At 45.7% G+C, this 27,558-nt stretch overlaps 2 protein-coding genes and 1 long non-coding RNA gene across 15 annotated transcripts; 2 read left to right on the top strand and 1 right to left on the bottom strand.

Annotated features, from left to right (window-relative positions):
* Nucleotides 1–349: 349 nt before the first annotated feature.
* Nucleotides 350–11,443, bottom strand: acsbg2 (acyl-CoA synthetase bubblegum family member 2). Of its 6 annotated transcripts, XM_088394285.1 has the most exons (15): nucleotides 11,293–11,434; nucleotides 11,002–11,081; nucleotides 7,594–7,726; nucleotides 7,283–7,395; nucleotides 6,345–6,640; nucleotides 5,461–5,549; nucleotides 4,891–5,092; nucleotides 4,669–4,818; nucleotides 4,357–4,533; nucleotides 4,059–4,240; nucleotides 3,734–3,976; nucleotides 3,404–3,621; nucleotides 3,146–3,285; nucleotides 2,460–2,703; nucleotides 350–2,351 (listed from the first exon to the last, which is right to left on the bottom strand). In XM_088394285.1, coding segments are annotated over exons 2-15 (2,307 nt in total). In that variant the 5' UTR covers nucleotides 11,003–11,081; nucleotides 11,293–11,434; the 3' UTR covers nucleotides 350–2,232. The 6 variants fall into 6 exon arrangements, with proteins under 6 accessions (XP_088250411.1, XP_088250412.1, XP_088250413.1 ...); XM_088394286.1 differs by lacking the exon at nucleotides 11,002–11,081 and having other exon boundaries at nucleotides 11,293–11,443; XM_088394287.1 differs by lacking the exons at nucleotides 11,002–11,081; nucleotides 11,293–11,434 and adding an exon at nucleotides 9,616–9,763.
* LOC148389042 (uncharacterized) lies at nucleotides 1,359–11,183 on the top strand. Its single transcript, XR_015862144.1, has 3 exons — nucleotides 1,359–1,556; nucleotides 7,648–7,749; nucleotides 9,048–11,183. It is a non-coding gene; the product is annotated as an uncharacterized LOC148389042 (long non-coding RNA).
* A 952-nt stretch (nucleotides 11,444–12,395) lies between the features above and the next one.
* On the top strand, nucleotides 12,396–27,202 carry rfx2 (regulatory factor X, 2 (influences HLA class II expression)). Of its 8 annotated transcripts, none has more exons than XM_088394115.1 (18): nucleotides 12,396–12,627; nucleotides 18,859–18,967; nucleotides 19,158–19,247; nucleotides 19,951–20,033; nucleotides 20,129–20,402; nucleotides 21,273–21,347; nucleotides 21,809–21,990; nucleotides 22,134–22,253; nucleotides 22,337–22,455; nucleotides 22,534–22,652; nucleotides 24,504–24,616; nucleotides 24,876–25,027; nucleotides 25,110–25,207; nucleotides 25,320–25,469; nucleotides 25,560–25,768; nucleotides 25,883–26,036; nucleotides 26,133–26,175; nucleotides 26,255–27,202. In XM_088394115.1, the coding sequence occupies exons 2-18, from the start codon at nucleotides 18,860–18,862 to the stop codon at nucleotides 26,368–26,370; spliced, it is 2,205 nt and encodes a 734-aa protein (XP_088250241.1). In that variant the 5' UTR covers nucleotides 12,396–12,627; nucleotide 18,859; the 3' UTR covers nucleotides 26,371–27,202. The 8 variants fall into 8 exon arrangements, with proteins under 8 accessions (XP_088250241.1, XP_088250243.1, XP_088250244.1 ...); XM_088394110.1 differs by lacking the exon at nucleotides 12,396–12,627 and adding an exon at nucleotides 12,797–12,946; XM_088394111.1 differs by lacking the exon at nucleotides 12,396–12,627 and adding an exon at nucleotides 12,797–12,946 and having other exon boundaries at nucleotides 19,984–20,033.
* The last annotated feature ends 356 nt before the right edge of the window (nucleotides 27,203–27,558 follow it).

Below are 27,558 nucleotides of genomic sequence, written 5' to 3' on the forward strand. Positions count from 1 at the left end.
ATCAATGAATCCCCGTTAAAACATTTAACATGGCCTCGTTGACCGTAAAATGACCTTTGTTACATGGAGTTGAACACAACCTCTTATGTGAGACTTCCTGTTCATGTACAACAAAACTATAATTTCGTGTAGTAGTTCGTACTTAGCCTACCAATACTTGCATTCGAATGTTATGCCTGTCAGCCAGAAATGGAAAGAGAAAAAAGTGGGGTTATTTTTGCACTGCTTGATCACTTAGAATTACAATGAGTTCAAATGTCGTACAAATTATGAATTCACCCTCAACGTTCAAACGTTTAAGACAAAATGTATTCTCTCCCGTGCGCATCTGTAAATAAGACAAACAAGATACTGGAATGGACAACTTTTATTATTTCCTGTTTGGTCATTGACATTTACGAGCTTCCTTCTGCCTAACTGACTCAGCAACCACACACCTACTAATAAGAGCATCATTAGTTGAGTCAAATTTCCAGGAAATGTCACAGCTTGGTGCTTATTTTGAATTACAGTTGAACACACGTACGCCTCCTTCATTAAATTGAGTAACAAATTCTGGCAGCATATAACCAGTGTAATTTAACAGAAGGAAAACTCCCTCATCCCCCAATCCCTTCATCAAAACAATACATGGTAGAAATAATAAATGACACCACGAACTTCAGCTGGTTTGCATGACCCAGTTCCCTAAGTCATCATGTTACAACAATCAAAAGAGTGCTTATAATATTCTCTTCATTTAAGACCATGTTACAGCTCTTTGGATTTCATCAACTTCGGTTTTCAAGTAGAGACTGTTTTCTGGGAAACTAAATGCTTAACGATCATAATAGCATTTGACATAAGTTGCATAAAGTGTGCCAACTGTTTAGATATAGAGAACTGTTATACCAGTTGAATATAATCCAACATTGTTTCATTTTCCTTGCACTTAAACAAACACATGAAGGTTTAAAGCAAAAGCAGATTTACAATCCAATAACATTTCAGAGCACAGCAAGTGAACACACGTTAAGGAGGCCGCAACCAGTGCAAATGAACGAGTGAGCGAGCCTCCAGCTGTCACATCAGCCCAAAAAAGATTCACCTATTTGGATGATATGTTTTAACATATAAAGTATACGATCTGGATTTAACGTCATCATTTAAATGTGATACGACTTCCTTTTCAACCGATCCACAAATGAAGGATTTCATTACATACATATCATGGAAAATCCCCCCCTTTTTTTTTTAGCTTTTAAATACATTTTATTGTGCACTTCGTGTCTCCAGGGCTTTTATATGTTTGGAGGAATTTTTTTACTATTTTTTACTATCCATTTTGTATTTTTTATTATGGCAGTCTACCAAACAAGGTAATGGTTGCAGCCAAACGGTTTCACCGTTCCGCCATCTTTATTACCCGGAGAGACTTTTGTCGCGCAAACAACTCAAGGATGCCCAAGATCGAACTTCTCCCTTGTTGGATGCATTAATCTACCCAAAAAAGGATTTGCCAAAAGATTGAGGGTTCCGTTCCTTCAATCTATGAAGACGACGGACAGAGTAAAGCGGTAAGCTTGAGATGACAAAAATAATAACCTGTATTTCACTTTCACATTAGTGTGTGTCTACGATACCCTCGTTTTCATAGCATTAGCATCGTTAGCTTTAGTCTTTCTGCTGATTTTAGCGCTTCGCGCTCTATGGTTTCACTTGCAGATGTATTTTGAGTAGTTTTATCAGATGAATTGCATCGAAGGTTATTCTTGGGGAACACAATAATGCGTTAAATGCATTCGTTAGCTTCTCGCTAGCATTAGCTTAACTTGACTGCAATGCTTGTTTACAAGACGTGTTTATAAATATTGTGAGGGCATTTACTTTGTTACATGTCATGTATGGCTGTATGGACAAGTCTTTGGCCCAAGCAAACTGCCAACTTTGGCCTGAGCAAACTGAAAATTCCCTGTTGAATCAACCTTTTCTCAAAGCTATTTGGGGAATTTTGTAATTTTCATTTTCAAGTATGACAGTGCAATCAATGGTCATCTTTGCTGCTACTTCACATCCGTATGCAACACAAATAAATAGTTGAATAACAAAGCTAATTGAATTTACAATGGCTTTCTCTTGTCCACAAATGTAAACCAAAATAAGGCAATGCAAACAGAACTTGAAAAAACGATAAACAAGCAGATGGATATATTAGAACAAAGAGCGAGTCACGTGTCGAGCAAGTCGTTTCTCTTATTTGGTAGGCAGCGGGTTGTCGGGGGTCGTCGGAGATGTCACTTCCTTGTAAAAGTTGTCAATCTGCTCTTGGTACATTTTGGACACCACCGGCCGCTTCAGCTTCATGGTGGGACCTGCAGAAAAGGAATAGACCATCGTGTCCGTCAATTCGTTTCGGGTGGCGAGTCATTAACCAGAGAACAGCGTGTACACGCACGCTTATTGAGATGGCCACTACTTACCCAGCTCTCCTCCAGTGATGGAGAAGTCCTGCGGGAGAATGTGCCACTTTTGGATGCGCTGAGCGTTGGAGATGGCTTTCTCATTCACCCGGTTGATGGCGTCCTGGATGGCAGCGTTTACGGCGCGATCGCGGCCGCCTGCCAGTTCGGAGACGCGCGTTGCTTGACTTCCCAGTTTCCTGCAGATCTCCACGGACTCTGGAGTCAGCTCGTCCAATGGGGCGCCGTCGGCGTTAAGCTCGCACTGAAGGGGAAATCCAGGTTATTGTAATTAAGAACCAAAAAAATTGGTCCTATTTTAAAAGTCTCTAGCGTGAAACTGTTGAGCGTCTGTCTCTGTGTTGTCTGTACCTTGTCGGTCGGTAAAAAGTCATCTTTACTATAAGTGGTTTTAAAGATTGCACTTTTAAAGTTCAAATGACCGATATAGTCTCCAAGTACTTCCTGCTCATCTTGCTCTGATAGGAATCCAAACAAAAACAAGAATCCAAACTGGATCCTCGTCTAACATTTCTTTCCTTGGTCATGTCATGTGGTGTTGTAATTAGCCACCAGATGGCAGTGTCGTCATACAGCCTTTGACAGATCGAAAATGAGATTTGAGATAAAAATCAGTGTTATCTGCAAGACCAAAAAAGAACCTCGTGTTGACTGTGAAGCTTACGCAATACATTGTTTTGTCATACCTTAATGGTGAGGAGCATGGACAGAAACTTTCTCTTGTCTCCTATCAGCATGGCATTGCTAATCAGCGGCAGAGCTTCCTTGACTGCATCCTCGCTTGGCACAGGAGGGATGTTCTCTCCCCCTGCTGTGATGATTAACTCTGAAATGACAAAAGGAGCATTGTTGAGAAAGCTATTTAAAGAAGCCAGGGTGCTTCCGTTCAAAGAAGTAAAGAGCTTTCTCCCATATCCGTGTGCTCCACAAGCAAACAAGCGCACCTTTAATTCGACCGGTGATGAAGAGGAATCCATTGCTGTCGCGTTTGCCCAAGTCGCCGGAATGCAGCCAGCCCTCCGAATCCAGAGCTTCCTCAGTCTTGTTGTCCATGTTGAGGTAACCCATGAAGACGTGGCGACCCCAGAAGCAGACTTCGCCCGTCCCATCTTGGTCCGGGTTGTGCAACTTTGTCTTGCACCCGGGGATCTCCTTGCCACAGCTGGAGGGCAACAACAACAACGAAAAAGAAATTGGGACACTTGCCTTAAGGCCCGAGGGTCAGAACCGGCCCATGGATCCAGACTTGGACACCCTTGCGTGAAAGCAAATACCTGGTGATCCTAAAGGCATCCGGGATGGAGATGGTGTGCGGTCCGGTGGACTCGCTCATGCCGTACAGCTCGTACAACGGAATGTCCAGGCTGAGGAAGAACTCCAGCGTGTCCCGGGTAATAGGGGCGGCACCCGTGTAGCACCTGTGGCAGCGGTCCAGACCCAGAGCCTTGCGCACCTTCTTGAACACCAGCTTCTTGGCTATTTGGTAACTCAACGGCGTGTGTTCCGCTGCTCTGTTTCTTCAAGAGAAAAGGCATCTTCAAACAGCTGTTCCAAAGGGATCAATAAAAAGTCCAAAACTGCAACGCCGCATTTACTTACACGTTCATCTTGGACAGATTGGTCTGCAGACCCACGTCTTTGGCCCAGGCAGCAACTTTGCGGCGAACAGCGGACGACTTTGCTCCGGTGGCCTTCATCTTCTCTTGCATCTTCTCCCAGACACGCGGCACCCCCATGAAGGCCGTGGGACGCACCTCCTTCATGGTGTTCACCAAGGAGCCCTGCCAACGGACAGCACCACGACACATACAACTCAAGCATGTGTTTTGACTGATTTTTCAAGACCCAGAGATCATCGTGGCGTCATCATCATCATAACAAAACAAACACGACTGACCTTAAGTGCATCGGGGTCGGCAAAGTGCGTGACCCCGCCCACCCTCATGGTGAGCCAAATGTCCACCATCTGGGCGGCGATGTGGCTGAGGGGAAGGTAACTGACCACCACTTCCTGGGAATCGGTGGCATCCGTCAGGCCCACGTGCCGAGCGGTGGAGAGCGCCGTCCATGTCAGCTGAGGGTTAAGAAGAAGAAGACATTAAAAATCACTGTGCCCAAATGATGTCCTATGTGAAGAGCCTGGGGCACCCCGCTTTTTAAAATTTGCTCAAGTCAGCGTTGGGCACATGTGAATCAGGCAGGCGCTTACATTATCATGGCTGAGCATGACTCCTTTGGGCTGGCCGGTGGTTCCTGAGGTGTAAATGAGCGTGCAGCACTGATTAGGCTTCTGCTTGGCGATGATGTCATCCAGCGAAACATCAGAAACGTCACGTCCCAGTTCCATGAATTCGGACCACTGCGGGAAGAAGACAATGTTACTCGAGGCACTGCTGCTTCTTACTCACGCCGTTCATCTTTGTTGACTTACGCTGTACAGGTTTGCTTTCTTCTCTTTCAGTTTCCCCTTGTACTGGACAATGGCTTTCAGATGTGGCAAACTGTCTTGCACTTGAAGGATCTTCTGCAGCTGCTTGTGGTTCTCCACCACAAGGATATTAGCCTTGCAGTTCTCAGCCACATACTGGCATGCTTCTGCCGAGTTGGTTGCGTAGATGCCCACAGCGAAGCCACTGCAACACACACACACACATTTACATTTGGAATTTGAATAAGTGCACATCTGCCTCATAGTGGGACAATTCACTGACTCATGTCCTCCTGTGTGAAGTTACCATGGTTTGCTTTAATAGAATAGTTGAACTGAAAAGCCTTCTGTGATATTTCAATTAATATGGTGCTTAGTAATCAGCACATTTGGTTTTTTATCAATCAATGCCATTCTCTTCTTTTGCTGCGGGGGTTTGGCTAAGCGAGTGGAACTCCTCGTGTTTCACCATAATACAGCTGGAGGAAGCGGGGCTTCAGCCTTAAGCTTCTTTTGATGCCAATGTCATTGAGTAACTCAGGGTAGTTTTTGTGATATGCATAAACAACTCACCCTGCCAAAATGGCTCCGATGTCAGCGATGAACCACTCGACTGAGTTGAAGCCAAGGATACATACGCCATGGTAAGGCTGCAACCCAAGCTGCAGAGAGACAAATATATCGAGTCAATATTCCAACCTGGATTGACATTTTGGCCTCTGCTTTCATAAAGCAGGGCATGTGATCTCTAGTGCCATTGAGACTTTGGCCATTCTCTTATATGGCGCACTTGACAATTTCTTGAAACTAGTCATAAGACCAGCTAAAAATAGGTCAAAGTTGTGGCGCAGATGGTGTAGCGCGATTTGTTCGAAGCGCAGGAAGACAAACTGTCTTTTTCCATCATGTTTTAGATGTCAACATAAATACGACAATGAAGCAAACAAGGCTTTATGTTACAGTGTGCAAAGTGTGCAACTCTTCGCTGAAGATTCCGATGCCACATGACATGAGCCAACGTGGACAAGCACAGTCATCTTTCTGTAGAATCACGTGTGTATGTGACATTAATTTAACTTGCATTAAGTGCAAAGTAACGCTTCCACACCGTGTGGCTTGCGGTTCAGTCAGATGAGTTGGGCTGAGTTCCTGGGTTCAATTCCCACATTGACTTGCCTTTTCAAGTCCACTACCACATGACATGAAGATGCCAGACTGAATAAATGTGCGGTGTGCTTGAGACTAATGTGTAGAAATGCTAGCCTGGATTCAGCAAGGAATTATTTCTAAGAAACAAATCAGGCGGAGACTGAAAAGATCATCCAATCATCCACAGCATAACCACGGAAACCTTCATAGTTTGAGCGTCAAAATCTAGTGACGAAAGCAAAAACCTCATCCCCAGAAGGCCCGACTCAATGACTAAGCAATATTGGTCGGCGTCTCGAATGACGTACCTTAAGGAAGCTCTTGGCTGCTGTGCGACAGGTCTCGTAGTATTGCTTGTAGTTCAAGCTCTTCTTCTGCTCGCCTTCTTTCCAGCTCACAGCGGTATACTTGCCAAAATTCTTCACGGCTGTTGTGAAGAGCTGATGGACCGTCAAAGGGCTCTCCGCTGCTAGGCCAGAATCTTCCATGCGGAGCTTCACTTCGCCATCGGCTTGACATGTCCACAGGTTGGACCCCGGTGCTGGTGCCGGTGCTGGTGCCGGTGCTGCTGACACTGACAGAGAGCCTGGGCGCCGGCCATTCACTGGAGGACATAGAGAGTATATGAGCTCAGAGAACTATTAAGAACTAACTGTTCTGGTTCATTTAAGCGGTAATTGCTAAAGGGAAAAAAACACCAGGACAGGTCGCAATTGCTTGGCAACAGCTCCTTGATAAATCATATATCCTTCATCGGAAAAGGAACATCTCAAACCATCATGATCTCAGCAGCATAAACTGGCAATGCTCACTATATTGCTGTCCTTTTGCTGCTAGCACATTTATGGCCTCGAACAGCTGCTCATTGTTGGCTGCAACAGCAGGAACAAGCAAATTAATGTTTAACCTTGCTCCACTCAACAAATGCCCATCCATTTTGTCCCATGCTCAATTTGATCCTTGATTATTTGTCAAATAATTACGAATCCAAAAGAGAGAACAATCATTTCACTTTCCCCTTCAGTACAAATGCAGGAAAGGATGAGTAAGGACAGGAAGCAGATGTCACTTCCGGTGGGAAATGAGAGCAATTGCAAGCTGAGACCACCAAACATGAAGCCGTCCGTCACACGCATCTCTTACTGTAATCATGAAGCAGCCATATTGCTCATGCAAACATTCCAATGATAAGGGGGAAGCAAATGTAAACAGTGTTCTTATCAGCACTGTGTGTGTCCTGTATCACCTGTTTGTGTGTTTGAGGTGTGTTCATTGGAGACCTCCGGCTTACTGCTGACTGCATCGGGGGCCGCTGTCTCTTCTTCTTTTTCCACCGTGGGTTCTTCCTCTAAGGACTCACTGAGGAACAGGAAAAACACGTCAAACAAAAGGGTGAACTTCTGAGCTGGGCTGCCACATTCTTCACCAAGACCAGAGGCAGAAACCGGATCCTTGCATAAAACACATACCCGATACCAAAAGAACGTATATGCTGTTTCCTGGCAGTCATCCATCATGAAATGACAACAACTTCTCATTGTTGTGTGGTGTACGTACTTGGCCATATCCAAAACATGATCAAGAGCTGCTCCATTTTTCCCTGAATCACAGGTAGACTCATTCAAGGCAACAGAGTCCGACTGCTGAAGCACTCCGACCTCCGACATGGCACCGGGCTCACACACGGTCACTGCAAGAGGAGAAGCGCACAAGGTAAACAAGCTCATTTGACATGACTCTGCTCAGAATCAAATGATTGAATGCATGTGGCGGGTGTAATGGTCAGTGGCGACACGGTGTTGCAACCTTGCTTCCCTGCTCTAATTGCACGACATGTGACTTAAGTACACACAAGACTGGCACCTAGGTGTTTCAGAAGCAGCCAAGGTTATTCTGACATCTCTGACACAGATTCCAGTGTCAACCCTTGCATAATGCTCCATTGATTCTGGATAAGGCTGCGGTGGCTTTACCTAATATTTTTTTTCCCCTTACCCAACAATAGCATCTCACAGTAATTCTGCATCAGTCGCATCACAGCCATTCCGTCAGATGACATTTTAGATGCGATAGGAGTCAAGAGTTATGATACTGTTCACATGCTACGCCTTAAGAACTTTTCAAAAACCCCAAATTCTTAAACTGAGACGATTCCAACTGCAATGGAGCAATCAAGAGCAGATTTTAAAAGTAGAGCAGTCATGGTTAGACACAGCTGTTCCATCCTCCCAACGGTTGATGGAGTGACATCTACTAAACCCTAAGTGCTTCTTGAGCCGATCCCAATTCCAGCTGTTTTCCAACACTGATATTAACGTAAAATTCCATCAGGTTCCCATCAAATATTAAAGATTAGAGATCAAACCACAGCTCTCTGTCCAAATTTTCTACCAGATCTTCTAGACTGTCCTATAAATTAACACCGAGAGAAGAAATGCGATTCCGTTGATCAACGCTCAGAATTATTTAAACCGCTTACCAGCTGTTGGCTCTCGGCAAGCGCCCAGATCAGCAGTTTCTGGCGAGACAACACCCTCAGCATCCTCGCTTGGTGCATGACCGACCACACCACGGCTTTTTCCCCGTCTATTCTATATTCGTAAGAGATGATGGAGACTCGAAACACACCATCCCCTTGATACCCTCCAAATGACAACAAGTGCCAGGTTGCTGCACTAGACCGGATTGACAACAGTCATCATCTCATTCACATATTAAGATGGAGTCAAACATTGATGGTGAATATTCAGCAACAAGGCTGCCTGCGCACATTCTCATCAGAGGAAATAAGATGATTGTGCTATCTAAAACAAAATGAGGAAAAAAAGCATGCAAGTGAAAGCTTTAAGAGATGAGAAATCCATTCAATTAACACTGCACAATGAATAAAAATACTCACGTTGCATTTTTGGAAATCTATTTTCGGCCTGGTTGAAATTTTGCTGTACAATAAAGCTCCTTGAACTGTAAAATATTCTATTCTAAAATCTTCTAATCTCCTTGGGTTCTAGACTACAAGACAAGCAGCCGATCATTCATTTTCAAACAGCAGCCCGGCTTGCTTGGTCCCTCCCCCCCAGGAAAAAACCCCACCCTGCCAGCCAGGCTTCCTTCTACGCACTCCCCCTGCAATCTGATAGGAGGAAAAGGCTCACGCCACAAGCCTCGGCTTCCAAAAAAGGTCATGCAAGCCAAATAAAACAGGCACGGAGGGAAGCGTCAACGATACTATGAAATCCATCCCCCTAACAACAAGCTGGCTAAGGTTACTACGGGTCATTTTTATTTCACACAGCTCTGAATTCTCATGTTCTACAAAAAAAAAAAAAAAACATCTTCATTTGTGGTATAATATATCAATTAGATTAATCTGCTACTGATTTTGCATTACATTAAATTGCATTTCTGTTCAATGAAATATTAGCATATGGTAAATAATCGGTCACGAACATAAGATGCCTCTCGGTCGAATGAAAACGAGTGAAAAACAAAACAAAGACTTCCTACACTAATACGGTTAAGTCGTTCAAATGATGAGCAATCGTAGGAACAAGATCGGGTATATGAATGCCAGTTTACCTGAGAAGTTGTTTGAAGACAATATCCCAAATTTGTGGAAAATGTCTACGGAAAACAGGTGACCGAGTTCTTCCAAAGTGCAGTGGACCCGACACTACACGAGAGCTTTTCCGACCGCAATACCGGTCTAATTACCAGGCCGATCCTTAAACGGGTTGTTGTTGTTTTCCTAACAGGTGCCTTCATGTGAACTGACTGGTCGGGCAAATTGGAAGTAGAAAATCACATCACCAGCAATATTTGGCTCGCTTCTGATCTTTAAATTTAATAATGACAGATTTCATATTCACATATTGGTCCAAAAATCATGTACTTGGACTGATGATCATAGGTGACATTATGATAATAACCATTGTGAACATGCTGATCTGAATGAGCCTTGGGTGATCTCATTATTTCCTCTTTGCACTGTCCACCAAGCGGATTAAGAGAAAGCAATGTTTTCCTGATCTCATCTGATGCTCACATGACGTCTTTCCATAGCAAGATCACTCTCAGCCAATTGCTTTGAGAGAAGACATCCAGCCACCACAGCACAGCATCACGTGACGTGACGGCCGGATGGAATGTGCGCATGTGCACGTGCTGAGCTGCTGTAGGCTGCAGCGACCGCTGACGTGCCATTGACTGAGGTTACTCTCAGTCATTGACATCAAGTCACTAGATGCTCCGCTCTGCTGGGGATAGTCCCTATGCGGCACCGATCACAATGCATTATTGTTTGCTCATTTCAGATGTCTTGAATTAAATATTACAATGAACAAAGGTAATCCAATTATATCATAGACTGTATTACTCAAGATTAGCAAATCACATTTTCATTCATTCATTCATTAGGCCGACTGGGCACTCCAAATTACTCAGGTGTGAGTCTGAAAATACTAAGACACCATGCTTAAATTCATACATTTGGTCCAAAAGGAACTTACATAATTCTAGTGTTTCAAAACATGTATTTGTCCTTATATTTTTGTTACATGACATTTTCTTGCTTTGACCCCCCCCAAAAAAAATCATTGTTTTGGTGAGAATGGAATTGTGGATGGCTCATATACTGACTGACCTCTCCAGATTGTTTGCCATTTCTTTCAAAGTGGAAAATACAGAGTAAGCCTATGTTTACTAGCTTTTAGTTCAAAGCCAACATTACTATAATGGCAGCAATAGTTTAAAAAGTGGCAAGCTATGCTGTACATTGTAAAGATACTTGCAGCTCCAAATCCTTCATTGTGACAATCCACTATAAATATGTCATTGATGTTTTGACATTTGTCATTATATTAACTGTACGCTGATGCAATGGCAGATTTAAAGGGATGCATGAAAAATCATAAGATGCTAAATTTGTGAAACTAAAAGTGTCAATCAGGATTTAGTTTAACTTACTGTATCAAGGAACTGAGGGCTGCATGTTGCATCACACTTGAAAGAAGTAATTTATGTGGATATCCCAAACTGGCCTCCACCTTTGAACCAAAGTACTCAACATAACAGTAATATAAAATATAATTTTGGGAATTATCAATTGGCTACATTAAAGTCCTATTAAAGTCTATCACACAAGTGTAGCTGTTTTTTTTTTGTTGCATGCCGAACTTGACAAGCCTTCCAAAGTATAAGAGCAATGAAATGATCAACATACAATTCCGTGCAGTGGACAAAAAGAAAGCAGTTTACCTGAAAGGTGAAGAAGTTTTTTTGTTCGTCACTTAAGAGGTATTTGACGATTTGACCATGGACTTGACGATCAATGAATGCATTCACAGAGGTGTGTGTCTATTTGATCTAAACGTCTCTCGATCGCGATGATTTTCCGACGTCATTGGCTTTTATCACACGGTCACATGTTCAAGACGACAGTCAAATAATCGGGGGGGGGAGAAAAATGCACTTTGGATAATGGATGGAAAATAAAAAAGAATACTTGAAAACATAGCAATGAACTGTTCTGTTTACCTATTATCAGATTCCTTCCAAGGGATGTTGCAGTACTGTTTTCTACACTTGTGTTTTTGTGTGTTTAAACAGATGAGAAATGAAGCTCTTGAAAAAAATAATAGGGATGGGTTTAAGTTAGAAACAATTTTCACCTTTCTCTTAGCCTTTATTTCCCTCTTCCTTTATTAATAAAAAGAACAGTCATTTCATTTGAATGTGCTTGAGTCACTTGCTATCAGAATAACTCGGTATCTGCTGCCGCCGTGTGCCGAAAATCGGAAGTGCGAGAAGACTTTTCGCCCTTACAAACAAGATGGCGCTGTACTGTCAAAAAACAAATAAATAGATCAAAAATACATGCATTATTAGTTACATAATTGATGTCATTGATATAACAAATTATAGTAACCAGTAACACATACAATCGTAACATACAATATCAGGATAGAGCGCACATTGAGCAGTCATAATAATGATTTGAAGTATCAGGACTAGATTTGCATTTCAGAAATAAAGTTACAACCTGAAACATTAGGGAACTGTCCTTAACTAGCAAGTGGGAGAATCGTTGGTTTGGATGCATGAAAGGTTTCATTATGAATGTAATTTAAAAAAATGCATTCATTCATACTGGTGGAATTTATTCTTATTTTAATAGTACCAGTCTGAGAGTGTGACAGTAGTAGTATAAATTTGGTGTACTGTGGCTTGAGAGTGAGCGTGTTACGCAAGGAGCCAATGAGGAGCCGTCACTTGGCTTGTCAAGACTGCCCCCCGGTGGTGGGGGTCAAGTTGACACTTTAATGGTCCGTGGGTGGGATTTGTCACTTGGCCCGCCCCCAGCACAGAGTGGCCCGTGACGTCGACACTCCAGGGTAGCAACTGTTGCCTCGAGACCCCGTCGCGCCATAGTGACTGTAGCCGTGGAGACAGTTTCTTGCCAACGGGCGCAACACTCAGCAACAGCAGCCACCGCCGCCGCCGCAGCAGCAGCAGCAGCAGCATCTGGAGGTCACCGAACGAGTGGGAGAGAGTGACAAGAAAGACACAGGCACAACTTTTCCCAAAACTAAGGTGACTATATTCTTTAAAAGTGACTTTTATTCCAGAATGGCGTGATGACATGGCGACCGTGCGTTAATTATCCCCCCGCAACCGAAGTTGAAACGCTGTTTCCGTGTTGCAGTTAGCCGACGCTTCCAGTCATTGACTGTCACTTCGTAAAATGTCTATTTCACATCTGACGTTTGCGTGGCTACGACGCGTCGTTGTTGTTTCTAACTTGGGCTGCTTTCAACATGACTTTTCCCACTTGTTGCTATGTTGTGCGGGGACGCCGAGGCGCTTTCGCTCGCTTTTGTGCGCGGCAGGCAGCACGAAGGGTCGGGCTAAGGTAACTCTCTTCGCCTTTAGCTTGATGCTAATAGCATCGCCGTTTGAAGTGTACACGTCTTTTGTCAGTGGCAGCCATGTCTTGCTCGAATAACTTTTAACTGCGAAGTGCCGTTATCCGGTCGAGCACTCAAGCAGGTGGCAGCGGAGCCGGGCTATCCTTAGCAGAGTCTCCCCGGGGCTCGGGCTCAAGTAGTCCCAAACTTTGTTGTTGTTGTTGTTGTTGTTGTTGTCAGCTCATGTCCTTAGCACTCCAATTGCTTAGTTCGACGACAGCTTTGATCAACTCCTGCTCCGCGAGTGATCTCCACCTTGAATGGTGAATGAAGATCAATTTCGTTAACCCCATTCGCTATTCACAAGAAACAAGTCCAAGGAGTTGGTATGTTTCAGCTAGGTGGCGCTATGGTGTTCCTTTCCACTGCTGGTTCTTTTCTACTTTAAGGTGAACCCCCGTTTATCGCGGGGCATCCGATCCAGACCCCACTCCAAAGGTGAATCTAGGTTTCCCCCCTCTACTATGCTTCAAGCACACGTAAACAGATCAAAACCAAACCTATGAATGAAAACACTATTGTGATTTTATTTTTACAGCCACTAATGTAATGGACATGGAGCCAGCAACACATGCAAATGTAGCATACCACATAGGCATACAACTCTAAATTAAAATCCATTAAGAAAAACAATTCTGCAATATATTTGGGCAGAGATGAACCATACGTGATGCACACAGACACAAGGCGATTGAACTCACTGAGCTTTACAAAAGCCATTTTATGCACGCACACATCACATAAAGCATGTTGCGGCTTTGAAGTGAATCCATAGAATCGATGTACATTTTGTGTATACCTTTGTGGCCCTTAAATTATAGTGTCGTTTTTTTATTTTTTTCATTTACAACATGATAGAGTGTTTTTTTTCCCCAGAATATTTGTTTGAAGTGTGTAGGAATAAGAAAGCTGGCAGCCACATTTGCCGTACCTGAACCCCCCCCCACCCCACGGGAGTCTGTTCTGTTTGTCTCCAGGGGGACAGTGATTCTAATGAAGGATCTTTTCAGAGACAGCTGTCAGGTGCTCGGTCATTTGTAATGCTGCTTACCACTGAAGCATCAAGAAGAATCTTTGCAGCATGAAAGTGTATCTAATTAAGCCCTGCTCTGCATAATCACTTGAGTCAAACTTTCAGCACAAATTCAAATGACAACAGTGCTCTTGTACTCAAAGGCTTATTTATGCAATATGCTTTGTTAAGCTGGGCCATTAATTCTAAAAAAAAAAGTTTAAAAAAATACTGAATATATCATGATTATTTTTTTGGTCACTTCCAACAATTATACAAATTGAAGATAGAACATTTGACTGTTTTAAAAAAAAATTAGAAAGCTTCTGATTAGTTTAATTGGTGTAATTGCATCACCCATTTTACTTACTCGAACCTACGTACCCCTTCCAATTATGCTAACACTTTATCAAGTCTCCCAAGGTTTGCCGGCGTCTTGCATAACAACCGACCGACATGTTTTTCCCTAGAAAGTTTTGCTTGAACTCCACATTGTTTGACTTTTGAGGTTCCACTGTGTCGTCTATGTAGAAATGTCCATGCACTACATGAGGAGATGTCCGAAAACATGTGAAATAATCCTTCCAAAAAGTTGTCTGCCAAGAAAGCCAGCAACGAGAGTGACAGTGTTATGTTTACATGGCAACTTGACACACAAATACACCCAAGTCATGGAAAGAAAGCAGAACGCAAAATGTTATTCTTTTCAATGGCCGTGCTTTAATCAGGTTATTTTCATCTGGCTGTGCGGTTAAAGTGCATACTTTGTGCTTGCAGAGGCAGGCCAGCAGGCACTTCAATGGGATCATTCAGTTAAATGGGATGCCGCCTTGACACTTATGATGAACATCGATTTTTTTTTTCTCTTTCGTTACTACTACCGTTTACAGTTTACAATGTGCCTAATGCCTATTATCCTTTGGGCCTCCCCGTTTTTGTGAAAGCTTGTGTGTGTTGTAAAGTGGAGCTCTCAGGAGGACAGCTGCAGTGGTCGCTTGGACAGTAGGTGACCTGTCACAGCCTTTGGTCACATGATCTGGCCGCGTGTGTGTTTGCTGATGCTGTATTTAGCCGATCTTGATGAGGCCCGCCGCCGCAGCCCCAGGGAGAAGTGCTCGCTCCGTCCACTCTCCAGCTCCCAGATATAGAGTCGGTCGGTGTCATCGGTGTCATCGCTGGCGGATTGGAATCGTAAAACGCCGCCTTGTGATTTGACGTCCAAACTGTCTAATTCTGCACGCTTTGCTGTCTGGAATCAACTTTTGCCCAATGGCTTTTCCCCACAAATGAAGTGAAAAGCATGTCCTTGCGGGGCTTATTAAGTGGAAATTAATTGTCCTGTTCTTACGGCAATTTGACGGCGGGAAAGACATTTCATGAACGCGGCAGTCCCTTAAGATTGTCTGGAACCACGGGATCCGAGTGATTCTTGCAAACGGTTGTGGGCTTTGGTTGCTAGGATACAAAGCAACACATCTTGTCATATGCCAAAGAAACGTTGACACTGATTGGTACATACGCTGCAACATGTTGAAACTGGTTGCCAAATGAAATGTTTTTGAGTGTGCCTCTCCTTTCTCTCTCTCTCTCTATCTGCGGGCATTCTTTACATTCCACCTGTTTGTATGTATGGTGGCTACACAACTGCTAATTAAATTTCCTGCCACAAACAGTAGACAAGGCAGTGACATTTGCATTACAATGAACATTGCCTCCCCCTCTCTCTGCCGGGGATAACTGGAGGGAGCCCCCCCCCCCCCCCCCCTTTCTTCAATGGACTTTCTACTTTGGTAGAAGATGTTTAGTCGGCCTCAAAACTTTGCATCCATAAGAGCGTTGGTTTGACAAGACACGTTTCCCGCCCTTCTAAATGCTCCTTACGCTCAACTTTCGAAATGAAATCCCGAGCTGCATTCATAAATCATCCCGTGTCACGCTGGAGCCGAAGGCGCAATTTTTGCCAATTAATGCTCCTTGTAAATTCTTTTTGTTTTGCAAAGTTAGTTGCCATGACTACTGTTGCTGTGCTTCATTCTTCTTCTTCTTGTATTCCTACTTCTTCGTCTTCTTTCAAATAACACAAAAGAAACGTTCATTTCATTTGACATAGGATGGGTTCGGTCGGTGATAAGAATGGACATTTGGACACAGCCCTTAACTTAGTTATTATCCATTTTTGCGACTTTTATTTGGCCAGTCTCAGGTGTCCAGTCCTGATCTGAATACGCTGAGTTGTGAGAAGGAGGTGGGCGGGCAGGCGGGCGGGGTCCAGTGGCTTGACAGGGTAGTTATAGAAATCTGGAAAGGGTTAGAAGAGGTACAGCGTTGGGGGAGGGAGCAAGTTGCTAGCGTAGCGCTTGGCCAAACGCACCGTCGCCATAGCGACATTTTGATCTGGCTGTGACAGTGTCGGGCGATGGTGACAGAGTGGACAGGTTGCTCTGCTGATGACCTGAGGTGGCGATTGGCTCACGTTGACTCTCTCCTGCCATCTGCACCCCGACAAGCCACTGCCATTGGATTAGCCGTGAATTAATGAGACGGCCTCTGTTGTGGAAATCTCCATCATCTTAATGCAGCCTTTTGTTGGAGCGCGTGCGCGCGTCTCATGAAATCAAAAGCGCTCGCTCGCTGGCTCGCTCGCTGGCTCGCAAGGCCCGGCCGTCATCGGAAAGTTGTCGAATGAAAGCGCGCAAATAAATATGTTCAATTGCAACCTGTTGCCCATTGTGATTGTCTGTTGCCTCTTCATGCCCCCCTCATTGACGTCTGTATTTAAATTCAACACGTGTCTGTTCCTGTTTAAACAAGAACAACACACTGGTCAAAGTAACTTTGGAACGCTCGCTCCGACTTGGCTCCGATGAGTTTGGAGTTGGCACCGACGCAAAGCAACCTTGAAGAATAGACTTGTTTTACACTTGATGACTTAAACATTCCTCCTTCCTGCCTTTGACCACCACAGCGAGCCAGCTCCTCATCCTGTCCTCTTCAATCAAGTCCAAAGCAGCACAAAGTGGACACATTTTTTTAATAATAGCACCGCAGGAAGAGCACCGCGTGCGTCTCCCACTGTCTGAAATTAATAGCTTACATAGTATTTATTGTTGTAAGTTTCTACTTAGTGCGAGATCGACGGATCAGGTGGGGGGATGGCATTGTTTGATTTGGGAAGTATTCTGTCGGTCGCATAGCAACAGGCTCCTGGAAACGGGAGTGGACGGTGTTGCCAGCGGCAACGGTTGTTGCTCTGCAAACAATGTGAGCCAGTGCAAACACGAGCCAAGACTGCGAGCGAGCGAGCGAGCGCCTTCATTTCATTTCGTTCAACATCTGTATGTGTTTTGCTCCGATTGAGTCCTGTTAAAAACTTTCAGCTGTCATTTTTCAATCTTGTCGGCATTATAGAATTAGTGAGCTTTTTTTAGAAGCCTTTCAAAAGTCTTTATTTTTTTTGGGGGGGTCGAGCAGTTTCTAAAAGTCAGCAACTACTGAAAGGCTGTTGTTGATTTGTTTCCAGTTGTCAGCCAGTAGCGGCATGAACAAGTCGAATGCGTTCCGGCCCGGCCCTAAACGGCGGGGCGTCCCGAGTAGCATTTTGCACTGGTGTTCCTCATCTCCTGCAGTGTTGTACTTTTGTGTGTTTCAGAGTCAACGGAGGGGGGGGAGAGTTTGCATGACTTTTCACCTTCTGCGACAGCCTCCCCTGATTCCCTTTTGCTTTTTTGGAACGTAGCAATTTGGCACACTTCATTATCTATCATAAATCTAGCCCTTGAATGGACTAAATGCATGAAACAAACTTTCAGGCTATTGTGATGTTACAAATTTAAAGTGTATTTAAACTCGATTTACACGGCACTTGGATGATAGTTACACATAGCCAAGATTTGAATGTGCAATTGCTAATAGCCGTGTGTCAGACCAAGTGTTGTTTGAAAATTGACGCACACGGAAACACGTACGCACGCACGCACGCGCACAGTGACATTTCAACATACTCTTTCAGTGTATTAGTCATGGCTTGGTCTCACGGAAAAGCCAGCAGTGGCACACCCACATCGTGTATTGTTTTCTATCTTGAAGAAGACATACTTCCTCCACTCGCTGGAGCTGGGCCAAAACGCATTACAAACAGCAGACCATGAATATGAAGTTGAGTGACAAATCGAAACTTTTTTTGGGGACGTCTCCATGGCCATGATCTCAATTTGGCCGTTTAGAGTTATGGATGTTCTTCCATTGTACCTACTCAATGTCCAAGTCACTGTCTTTAATGCTGCTCATTAAATGAAAGTATCTCAGCCCACCCCAGAGCATCTTCATTGCCCTCCTCCCCCACTCAGCTCTTTGCAGTCACACTCCAAAGTTCTTGTGCAAGAAAGGCGGAGGTTGCTTGGTTGGTTGGCGGGGGTGAATAGGGAGGGAGGGAGGCGCGGTTTGAGTTGGGGGTGGTTGCTATGGATTTTTCACCATGGCAACCAAAATACGTTTGCAAAGCATTGAGGAATTTCCTCACATCAGCTGGATTATTTGCCCCCTGGCTGTGGTTCCAAATAAGCGCTGGCTATCATCAGGACCTCTTGTCATTTTCATGATACTTTTCCTGAGGGGAACTTTTGTTTTTTGCTTCATTTGGATTGTTTCATGGCCACCATTGCTCAGTTTTCTCCACTTTTTGGGGACAAGCCTTTGTTCACATGATTTTAGCCAAAGTAAAGTTGAGTGCTTCCTATTTTTTGGGTGGTTAGGAAGTGGCCAAGTCTTTTTCTTTTGACTGTAAAATGTGAGCTGTCTGCAAAATGAACAACAATTAACATTCCCTTTATTTCCCCTACAAACCAGCATGCAGAGCTCCGAGGGCGGCTCCGACACTTCGCCCAGCGTGGCGGCGCTGCGGACGTCATCGTCGGCCCAGGCCCCTGTGGTGCAGCCCGTCCCGGCCTCCCAACAGGTACGATGCTAACAACGCCAGCTAGCTGGCCGGAAGTGGGACTCTTGCGAATGACTTTGGAAGCCAGACCAGTCGGGGAAATAGGAATGTTTTCTTCCAAAGTTTTCCATTGAATAAATCCTCACGCTAAATAATACAGTACAACAATTCGTTTGTAACGGATCTGTCTTGTATTTATTTATTTACACAGAGAGCGCTGGTACAAGCCACAGGCTCAGTTCAGAAAGGAGGACAAGTACAGCAGCTTTCAGTATCCAGGGCTCAACAGGTTCCACCTCAGGTACACAGTACTGTACATGCGTACATATACAGTGCTGTGAACATGGACCAAGTTTGAGCATTCTTTGTCAAATCGGGCCCACAATTGACATACTGAGCCCATAACGGACGGACGGACGGCCAAGCTGTCGCGCATGAACTGAAAGCTGCTGATTGAAAGCGGAATGTTTACGCTAGCTTTCTCTGCTCACAAGTGTCTTTCTGTGGCTGAGCCTGGCCCGCTGCCTTTGCACCTCTCTTCTTATCAAATGCTCTCAGCCGTTCTCGGGGAATGGGACGAGGATCTCGGCATGCTGCCTGCGCAATTCTATCGCTCTGACCGCTCTTTTTTGTCCGCGCCACGCTGAGAGATGGCATCGGTCTTTGCTGCACGTTTTTGCACACATTTGTGGAAATGAATACGGAGTTTGTTTTCTCCCTAATCATTCCCCACCTGACGTCCTCGCATGAATGTTGTCTTACCGGCTTTGCTGTCGCTTCTTCTTTCTTTGAGGAGACAAACAGCCTCACCGGTAGGACATCAATTGGGCAGCTTTTTAAACGTTAACCACTATGTTTAACTCTACATACGTTCAATTTTCTCACTTGGCTGAAAAAAAAACACATACTGGGTGCTTGACACTTTCCATAGTGTCTGTTTTTTTTTAAAAGCCAAATTAGGGTTTAAAATTGGCCTGTTTTGTATCTATGGTTATTCTCTGTAGGTGCAGCAATCACAGCATGTCTATCCGTCCCAGGTGCACTACGTCGGGGAAGGCGGAGAGGCTGTTTACACCAACGGCACAATGTAAGCATTCTTACAACAGCGTCACACATCCAACTCAATATTTTCGTTTTGTTCGAGTGAATGTCCTCGCTAACCACCGCAATGCTTCCTCCCAGTCGCACGGCCTACTACAACCCAGAGGCTCAGTTGTACGGCCAAAGCAGCGGGGGGTCCTACTTTGACTCGCAGGCCGGCGGCGGCGGAGCGCACGTGGCCACCGTGGTCTCTTCTGCCAGCGGTGGGGTGCCGCCTCATAGCATGGTGGGCATCGCCATGGACGTAAGCAGCAGCCATATCATCTCCAGCGGCAGCACCTATCTGATCCACGGAGGAAACATGGAAGGAAGCCGCAACCACATATCTCACTCTTCTCGCTCCTCTTCAGCCATGGTGAGCGGGCGAGCGAGCGACATGCTGTCTTGTAGCATCCACGTCATTATGACGTGAGACAGTGTAAGAATGACGATATATCCTGTTCCTAATGGTCCGGTCGGGGCGGGGTGCAAAACGGTTACATCAGCTGCGTCGTATGGGCCATCCGGGCAGGCTCCGCAGACAGCCTGTAAAACGGGGACACTGCCTTGAATAATTCAGCCGTGCCTTGTTTCAGCACTTTTCACAGGCACTTGTGCGCCCTGCGAAACAAAACAACCCCTGGGGCTCATTACCATTTGGCCAGGAGCCCTCGGGAGCATTCTTAGGGCTTGGAACGGAGCCTCCTCTTTCCCCCCCCCCTTTTCTTCTATGTCTCCAGTTGGCTGCGCTACCTCGTCTTTTCTTTGGGACTTGAATTCCTCCTCCGGCTCAAATCAATGTCCCCGTCGTCCCTTTACCAATCAAAGATGAAAAAAAATAATCACTTAATAGGTCCATCACTGTATTTGGGGCTTTGTTTTGCTTTGTTTGGTAAGTTGCGCCACTGCTGCCCCTATTGTCTCCGAGCTTGACGTGACCTGTGGCCCTATTTGTGGGTCCTATTTGCATACATTGGAGTTTGTGAGCGCCAGCCAGACCCAACTAAACTCTCGGCCCCTTGATTTGCATGCTTTTGTGTGGCAATAATGGTTTTGGCGGCAACACTGACTGATTTGAATGGAAATGCACCGATCTGGCTGCTTGCTAACAGTCTTATTTCCTTTGATCTTTAATTTTGTGTTTTAATGTACTTCGGCTTATTTCTGACTCTCTCTTTTTTTTGTATCTTTCTCTTTTGCCTCCTCCCCCTCCTTTTTTTTTTTTGCATGCTCCTTCTTTCTTTAGGTTCAAATGGAGATTGAAAACCTCCAAAAGTCTGAAGGAATTGCATGTCACAAAAGCAGCTTGCTCAACAGCCATGTAAGTCCATCTGGAAGTTTCTTTGAAAAGGACATGAGAACTTGTGAAATCCGTGGCTGATTTTGTAGGCGGCGTGTTTTTACTGGCGTTTGCAAAGCGGAAGGCAGCAGCGACCGACAACAGCACTTTCCTTCCCACCGACGTGCCTTATTGTTTGGATATTATTCATCCCTGCTCTGCTTTCATTTGCTGTCACTCCTTGACTCTGCATGAACATCCCTATTCCCTCAATAATTGTATTTTGTACGAAACAATGATCCGCTCCGAACAAACAGCCTGTCCTGAACACGAGTGCAGATGGTGGCGTCATATTGAAAGAAAACCGTCAGGGCAGGTGTTTGTGGCGGTGTTAAAATCAATGTTTCCTTTGCTGTGTGTGTGTGTGTTGCCTCACCTTTGTTGTGAAATTGCAGACCCGCTCGCTCCATTGTCTGATTCCCATTTTATTTGTCTTTTTTTAGCTCCAGTGGCTGCTGGACAACTACGAGACGGCGGAGGGCGTGAGCCTGCCCCGCTGCTCCCTCTATAACCATTACTTGCGCCATTGCCAGGAGCAGAAATTAGATCCGGTCAACGCCGCCTCTTTTGGCAAGCTGATCCGCTCCGTCTTCATGGGCCTCAGGACCCGACGCCTCGGAACCAGGTACGGAAGCGCCCCGGCGGCCACCGCGCTCATCAAGTAGCTATTAGCCACGTATCCCGTTTGATGCCGCTTCGAGGCATCGGTGACGCGCTAATGACTGTGATTACTCTGATGACATCCTTTGGGCATTTTCCATCTTCCAGAGGCAACTCAAAGTATCATTATTATGGCATTCGGGTGAAGCCAGACTCTCCGCTCAACCGGCTGCAAGAGGACACCCAGTACATGGCCATGAGGCAGCAGCCCGTCCACCAGAAACAAAGGTCACCATTCTTAGGTCTCCTCAATGCTTCTTCTCAGGCAGAAGTCATCAACTGTCCCTTTTTCTTCTACGGTGCCCACGTAGGTTCAAACCTCTGCAGAAGGTGGACGGAATGCCCGACAACCTGTGCGTCAACTCTCATTGTAACAACACTCCGGAACAGTCGGTGGCAGCTCAGAGCCAACACCATCAGCAGTACATCGGTCAGTACGGCAGCGGCAGCAAAATGATCTTTGCCGTCATTTTGATATCTTGCGTGATTGATGATGTGCTCCTTGCAGACACAGCCCACAGTTTGCCCGAGTTTCCCGCTCCTGACGTGGGCACTCAGCCTCTGCCAGAGCGCATCACTTTGAATGACATTAAGAAGCTGCAGAGCCTCTACAGAGACCACTGCGAGGTAGGCAGCCAGCCAGCCGGCCAGCCCTCGACATCATCAAAATCACACGTTAGCTTGTCTTTTCTTCATGGGTCATCCTGGCAGATATTCTTTGAATTTGTGATTGCTGATGGTGGCTAAGAATAGATAGCGTTAAGATGTTGTCCACCGTTCAAACGGCTGAACGTTTAAAATCTCAACTAGACTGAGAGGTACTTGACTCTCCTCCTCCATTATCACCAACATTCAAGTCAAATACACAAGTGATTATCAAAAAGAGGGCAGTGGGTGTATTACTAAAAGCTGAATTTATTATTGTGCACTACTATAACAAGAACACTGTGCTTAATGTTTTTTTTCCACACAAAAGTTTGATAAAATGGTGACTCTTTAGAGATTTGAAAACACTGATTCAAACTGAAATGAATCGCAAAGATACAACATCATTTATGTGACAATTGATTTACATTGAAAAGGGAAATAATCATAAGAAACATTACAATCAGGGGGCTTAACAAACAGCCAGCCAGCCAGCCAGCCAGCCAGCCAGCCATTGGCTTGTGTGATGAAAGCAGCTTTATCGCATTATCGCCGGGCTCCCTTGTCCATCCTCCTCATGCTCCTTTTGTTCCAGCCTTCTTTTCATCCAGCAGCGGGCGGCTGCCTTTTAAGACATGCCAATTAACCTTTCTGCGCGCTGGCTGGACATCTTGGTGTCTTTGTGGTGGCCTCCCCGTGAGCCTTTGTGTTGCCTTGTCTGCGGACGGGCTCCGCCGCCTTCCGCCTTTGTCTGCCACTCTCACGCCGCTCCCGGACTCCACGTGTTTAATGTTCACGCCGCTGACTCGGTTCCCCTTCATTTGGAACCAAGCGTGACCTGTTATCTCATTAGCGGAGGCCTCTCCTTATCTGCCTCCAAAGTTACTTGCACGACAAATGCTCAATTGAAATCATGTTTTGATTTTTGATTTTTTTTCCCTGCGCTTGGGAAAGACAGTAAAATGCAATAAAGTGTGTATCGTTTGAGTGACATTTAGATTTACGCCCCAGAACATATCCAACGCATGGCCATAACTTATTATTATGTGTACTTTCTTCTCAGTATGATTTTTTTCTTTTCTTTCATTTTATGTTCTTTTTCCTGTGAGGCCAAAAACTGTGCGCTTGTACAAAGGGGGATGGGGAATTCTCCTTTTTGTTTTGGAGTTCTGTGTTTGACCTGTTGCTGGGGGCAACCGTAAACAAGGTTGCCATGGCGACAGCTAAGGAGACTCAAAAACATAGCTTGTGATCGAAGCCTACACTGCTGTGTAAAAAGATCCAGCGGCTAGCGCGCGCACACACACGGTCATTGTACTGTTGCCAATGTCTTCGAAGATTTGCTGCGGTAAATAACAGCTCAGCAAAAAGATGAGTTTTATCTATTCCTGTTGACTTTATCTGTTGCAGTAGAATTGTGGTGGTCCTCTTGCATGAATTCCTCATGGGTGACATTTAAGTTAAGGTAACTAGCCTCTACATTCTGGTGCACACGGGCGAGCACATTGCCAGTGGTGCAGGAATGTGTGGAAGTTCAGCTCAAAATTGAAGTGGAGATGAAACCCAAATGTGACCTTTGGGAATGGTGCCCGTGATTGATGTGCTGCGTTCCTGCTGGCTCGCAAGTGAAGCAGCCGGGGCCCACGGTGAGCGGGCGGGCGGGCGCTGCCTGCTTGCCTGCCTGCCTGCCTGCCTGCAGGATCTGTGTTGTGTGTCTGGTTGCCATGGTTCACCTCTCAATGTTTCCCCACCCTCCCTCTTCCTCCCTCCCTCCCTCCCTCCCTCCCTCCCTCCCTCTTCCTCCCTCCCTCCCTCTTCCTCCCCTCCCTGCAGGCCACACTGGATGTGGTGATGAACCTCCAGTTCCACTACATTGAGAAACTCTGGCAGACCTTTTGGTACTCAACAGCGACATCTAGTGACGGGAGCACCACCATCGCCAGCAGGTCAGAGCACACGCAGGAAACAAGGCTTGAAATAGCACAGACCTTTGGGCCAGAAGAATAAAGTTGCCTAACTTATTATTGAGTATAAACCTCACCCAGATTAGAATAAAAATAAGCATTCATACACATATACATCCATTTCTTGTTTGTGCCCTTTATGCAGAAGAGTGACACAGAACAAGTGCAGGCTTTTACAGGCATTGCAAATGTTCAGTATCGGATTTTTAAAACATACGCTCACCGTCCACCTTTTGTGCAGTGACGATGAACTGGAAGGTGTGCTGCCCAGAGAGAAACTGGTGAATCTTTGTAAATATGAACCAGTACGACTATGGATGAGGAGCTGCGATCACATCCTCTACCAGGCCTTGGTCGAGATCCTCATCCCAGATGTGCTGCGCCCTGTCCCCAGTCAGTCCTCAAATATTTACTCATTAGGAATGAAGATGTCATGTAAAGATGCAGATTTGTAACCCAATGTATCTTCCTGCAGGCACTCTCACTCAGGCCATCAGGAACTTTGCCAAGAGTCTGGAGGGATGGCTGACTAACGCCATGACCAGCTTCCCTCAAGAAATCATCCGCACTAAGGTGAGCAAAACAAACATGGATGCCTTTTTGTGACTTACTAAGCAGAATGAAAATACGCTAAGAATGTTCGCATCACGGATTCAACCTTAACGTGGTGCATCGCTTGACGTAGGTGGCAGTGGTCAGTGCCTTTGCGCAGACGCTGAGACGTTACACCAGCCTCAACCACCTGGCCCAGGCGGCGCGTGCCGTCCTCCAGAACACCTCACAGATCAACCAGATGCTCTCCGACCTCAACCGGGTTGACTTTGCTAACGTCCAGGTTGTGGACAGCTTCTTCATTATTGAGTACAGTCAGCGACACCCGGGGGACTCTTTTGTTGACGCCTTGTGTGCGTGCGGCGTGTTACAGGAGCAGGCGTCCTGGGTGTGCCAGTGCGACGAGAGCGTGGTGCAGCGTCTGGAGCAGGACTTCAAAGTCACCCTGCAGCAGCAGAGCTCTCTGGACCAGTGGGCCACTTGGCTGGACAACGTGGTCACTCAGGTCCTCAAGCCCCACCAGGGCAGCCCCAGCTTCCCCAAGGCAGCACGGCAGTTTCTGCTGAAATGGTCCTTCTACAGGTACACACCACTTGACAACATTGCTTGGGACGAAATCAAGACAAAGCTTCATCATCAAAACATTGAGAGATACGCACCTGTAGTACTAACTTTTGGCCCCGCCTCCTCACCCAGCTCCATGGTCATTCGAGACCTGACTCTGCGCAGTGCCGCCAGTTTCGGGTCCTTCCACCTGATCCGCCTGCTGTACGATGAGTACATGTTCTACCTGGTGGAGCACCGTGTAGCTCAGGCCACTGGAGAGACGCCCATCGCTGTCATGGGGGAGGTGAGGGGAAACTCTGCCCTGCTCACAATGTCAACTGTGTTGCTTTCAAACTCACTTTTTTATCTCTCTTTTATTTTTTTTTTATTGACACTTCAGTTCAGTGACCTGACCTCCATGATGCCATCACTCATGGAAAAAGGTAAAACAACAACTCAAGCATACAGTAGTGCGCCGCGCCGCGCCAATGAGATTGAATTGAAGCTTTTCCACTTTGTCAGATGTTTCCTTCTCGGACGAGCTGAGTGACCTGGGTAGCGACGCCGACGTGTCCCGGAGCGAGCCGGCCGTGAAGCGGGAGCGCATCGAAATGAGCCACCCTCTGCAGGAGATGTGAGGCCGCTCCGCTCTGTGCAGGAGATGTGAGGCCGCTCTGCTCCGTTTGGCCCGGCCCGGCCCGGCCCACATGGCGTCCTCCGCCCGTGTACATTTTTCGCCGCTTGATCAAGTGGTTGTGATGTCAGTCCTAGCAACGCTAACAGTGCTGCCTTTTCTTTTCCAAGGAAGCAATCTCAACACACAACTAATATTCTCTTTTTGTTTTGTGCAACTGTGAATGAGTTTGTGCAGTCCATTGTTTTATGGGGGGGTGGGGTGTAACTTGATGTGTGCGGTGGTCAAGTGTTGTTGTTTTTTTATGATTCAGCTTGTTTGAATTCAATTAGCTGTGCCATGGTGTCATTTGAGTGCCTTAGATTGCTAACTTGGAACCCATCACTCTAGATGTCAGGCTGTCCCCTCAGCTGTGCCTCGACCGCACTATGAATGTATCGTCGGCAAACCTCATCCAAGCAAGCACCTTTCACCAAGCAGAAGTGGAGGTGTGAGCGTGTGTGTGCGTGTGTGTTTACTTGTGGCCTCTGCTGCACTTTGCAGCTCACAAAATGGGAAAAACAAATAAACATGCAACTGATGGACCCAAAGGACCTTAAGCCTCAGCACCTTGGCCATTGTATATGTGTGTGTGTGTGTGTGTGGTTATCCAAACTGCCAACATGAAACTAGATCTGCAATCAAGCAATACTGCACAAGGGGGCGAGGGTCACTTGGAAAACATGTTGGAATGCGGCCCCCAGGACAAGAGCTTGACTCCTGTGACCTTTGACCATGATATTTCCCTAATAAAGTGGCCTGTTCGTAGGTACACTTGAAAATGGCGGTGTACCTAATGGAGTGTCCGTGTCATTCCCTCGTTAAGCGCACCTGCGTGAAAAGTTGTAGCTCCTGCAGAACATGAAAATGACCAAAAACTGACTCTTGTCAGCCTTTCCTTGTTCTTCTTGATAAATGACGACACAAGAAAGGAGGGGACGTTTTGAGCTAAATGTGGCACTTGTCGTCCAACACATCAAAGGCCTTTGTGCTTTTAGTTTTATGGCAGCACAACCTGAATATAGAATGGACAGAAGATGACAAACTTTATTTACGACCTTCATTTTAGTTGCCCAACTCATTTCATTTTCAATTCAAGACACAAAACGACTTTTTAAATGCATGTTGTATGACAATATCCAATGATTGTAAT

The sequence above is a fragment of the Syngnathus floridae genome, chromosome 13 (assembly GCF_059516105.1).
Source record: "Syngnathus floridae isolate MCC-2025c chromosome 13, RoL_Sflo_1.0, whole genome shotgun sequence".
Lineage (NCBI taxonomy): Eukaryota > Metazoa > Chordata > Actinopteri > Syngnathiformes > Syngnathidae > Syngnathus > Syngnathus floridae.

Bases quoted from the DNA above. Each gene is read 5' to 3' on its own strand.
- rfx2 (XM_088394110.1), top strand. From the start codon at position 12,852: ATGACTTTTCCCACTTGTTGCTATGTTGTGCGGGGACGCCGAGGCGCT. The intron at 22,456-22,533 runs GTCAGTACGGCA...TGCTCCTTGCAG, and splicing joins ACACCATCAGCAGTACATCG to ACACAGCCCACAGTTTGCCC. The intron at 25,028-25,109 runs GTCAGTCCTCAA...ATCTTCCTGCAG, and splicing joins TGTGCTGCGCCCTGTCCCCA to GCACTCTCACTCAGGCCATC.
- acsbg2 (XM_088394281.1), bottom strand. From the start codon at position 7,763: ATGAGCTTGTTTACCTTGTGCGCTTCTCCTCTTGCAGTGACCGTGTGT. The intron at 5,550-6,344 runs GTACGTCATTCG...GTCTCTCTGCAG, and splicing joins CAGCCAAGAGCTTCCTTAAG to CTTGGGTTGCAGCCTTACCA. The intron at 3,286-3,403 runs GTGCGCTTGTTT...TTGTCATTTCAG, and splicing joins CATCACCGGTCGAATTAAAG to AGTTAATCATCACAGCAGGG.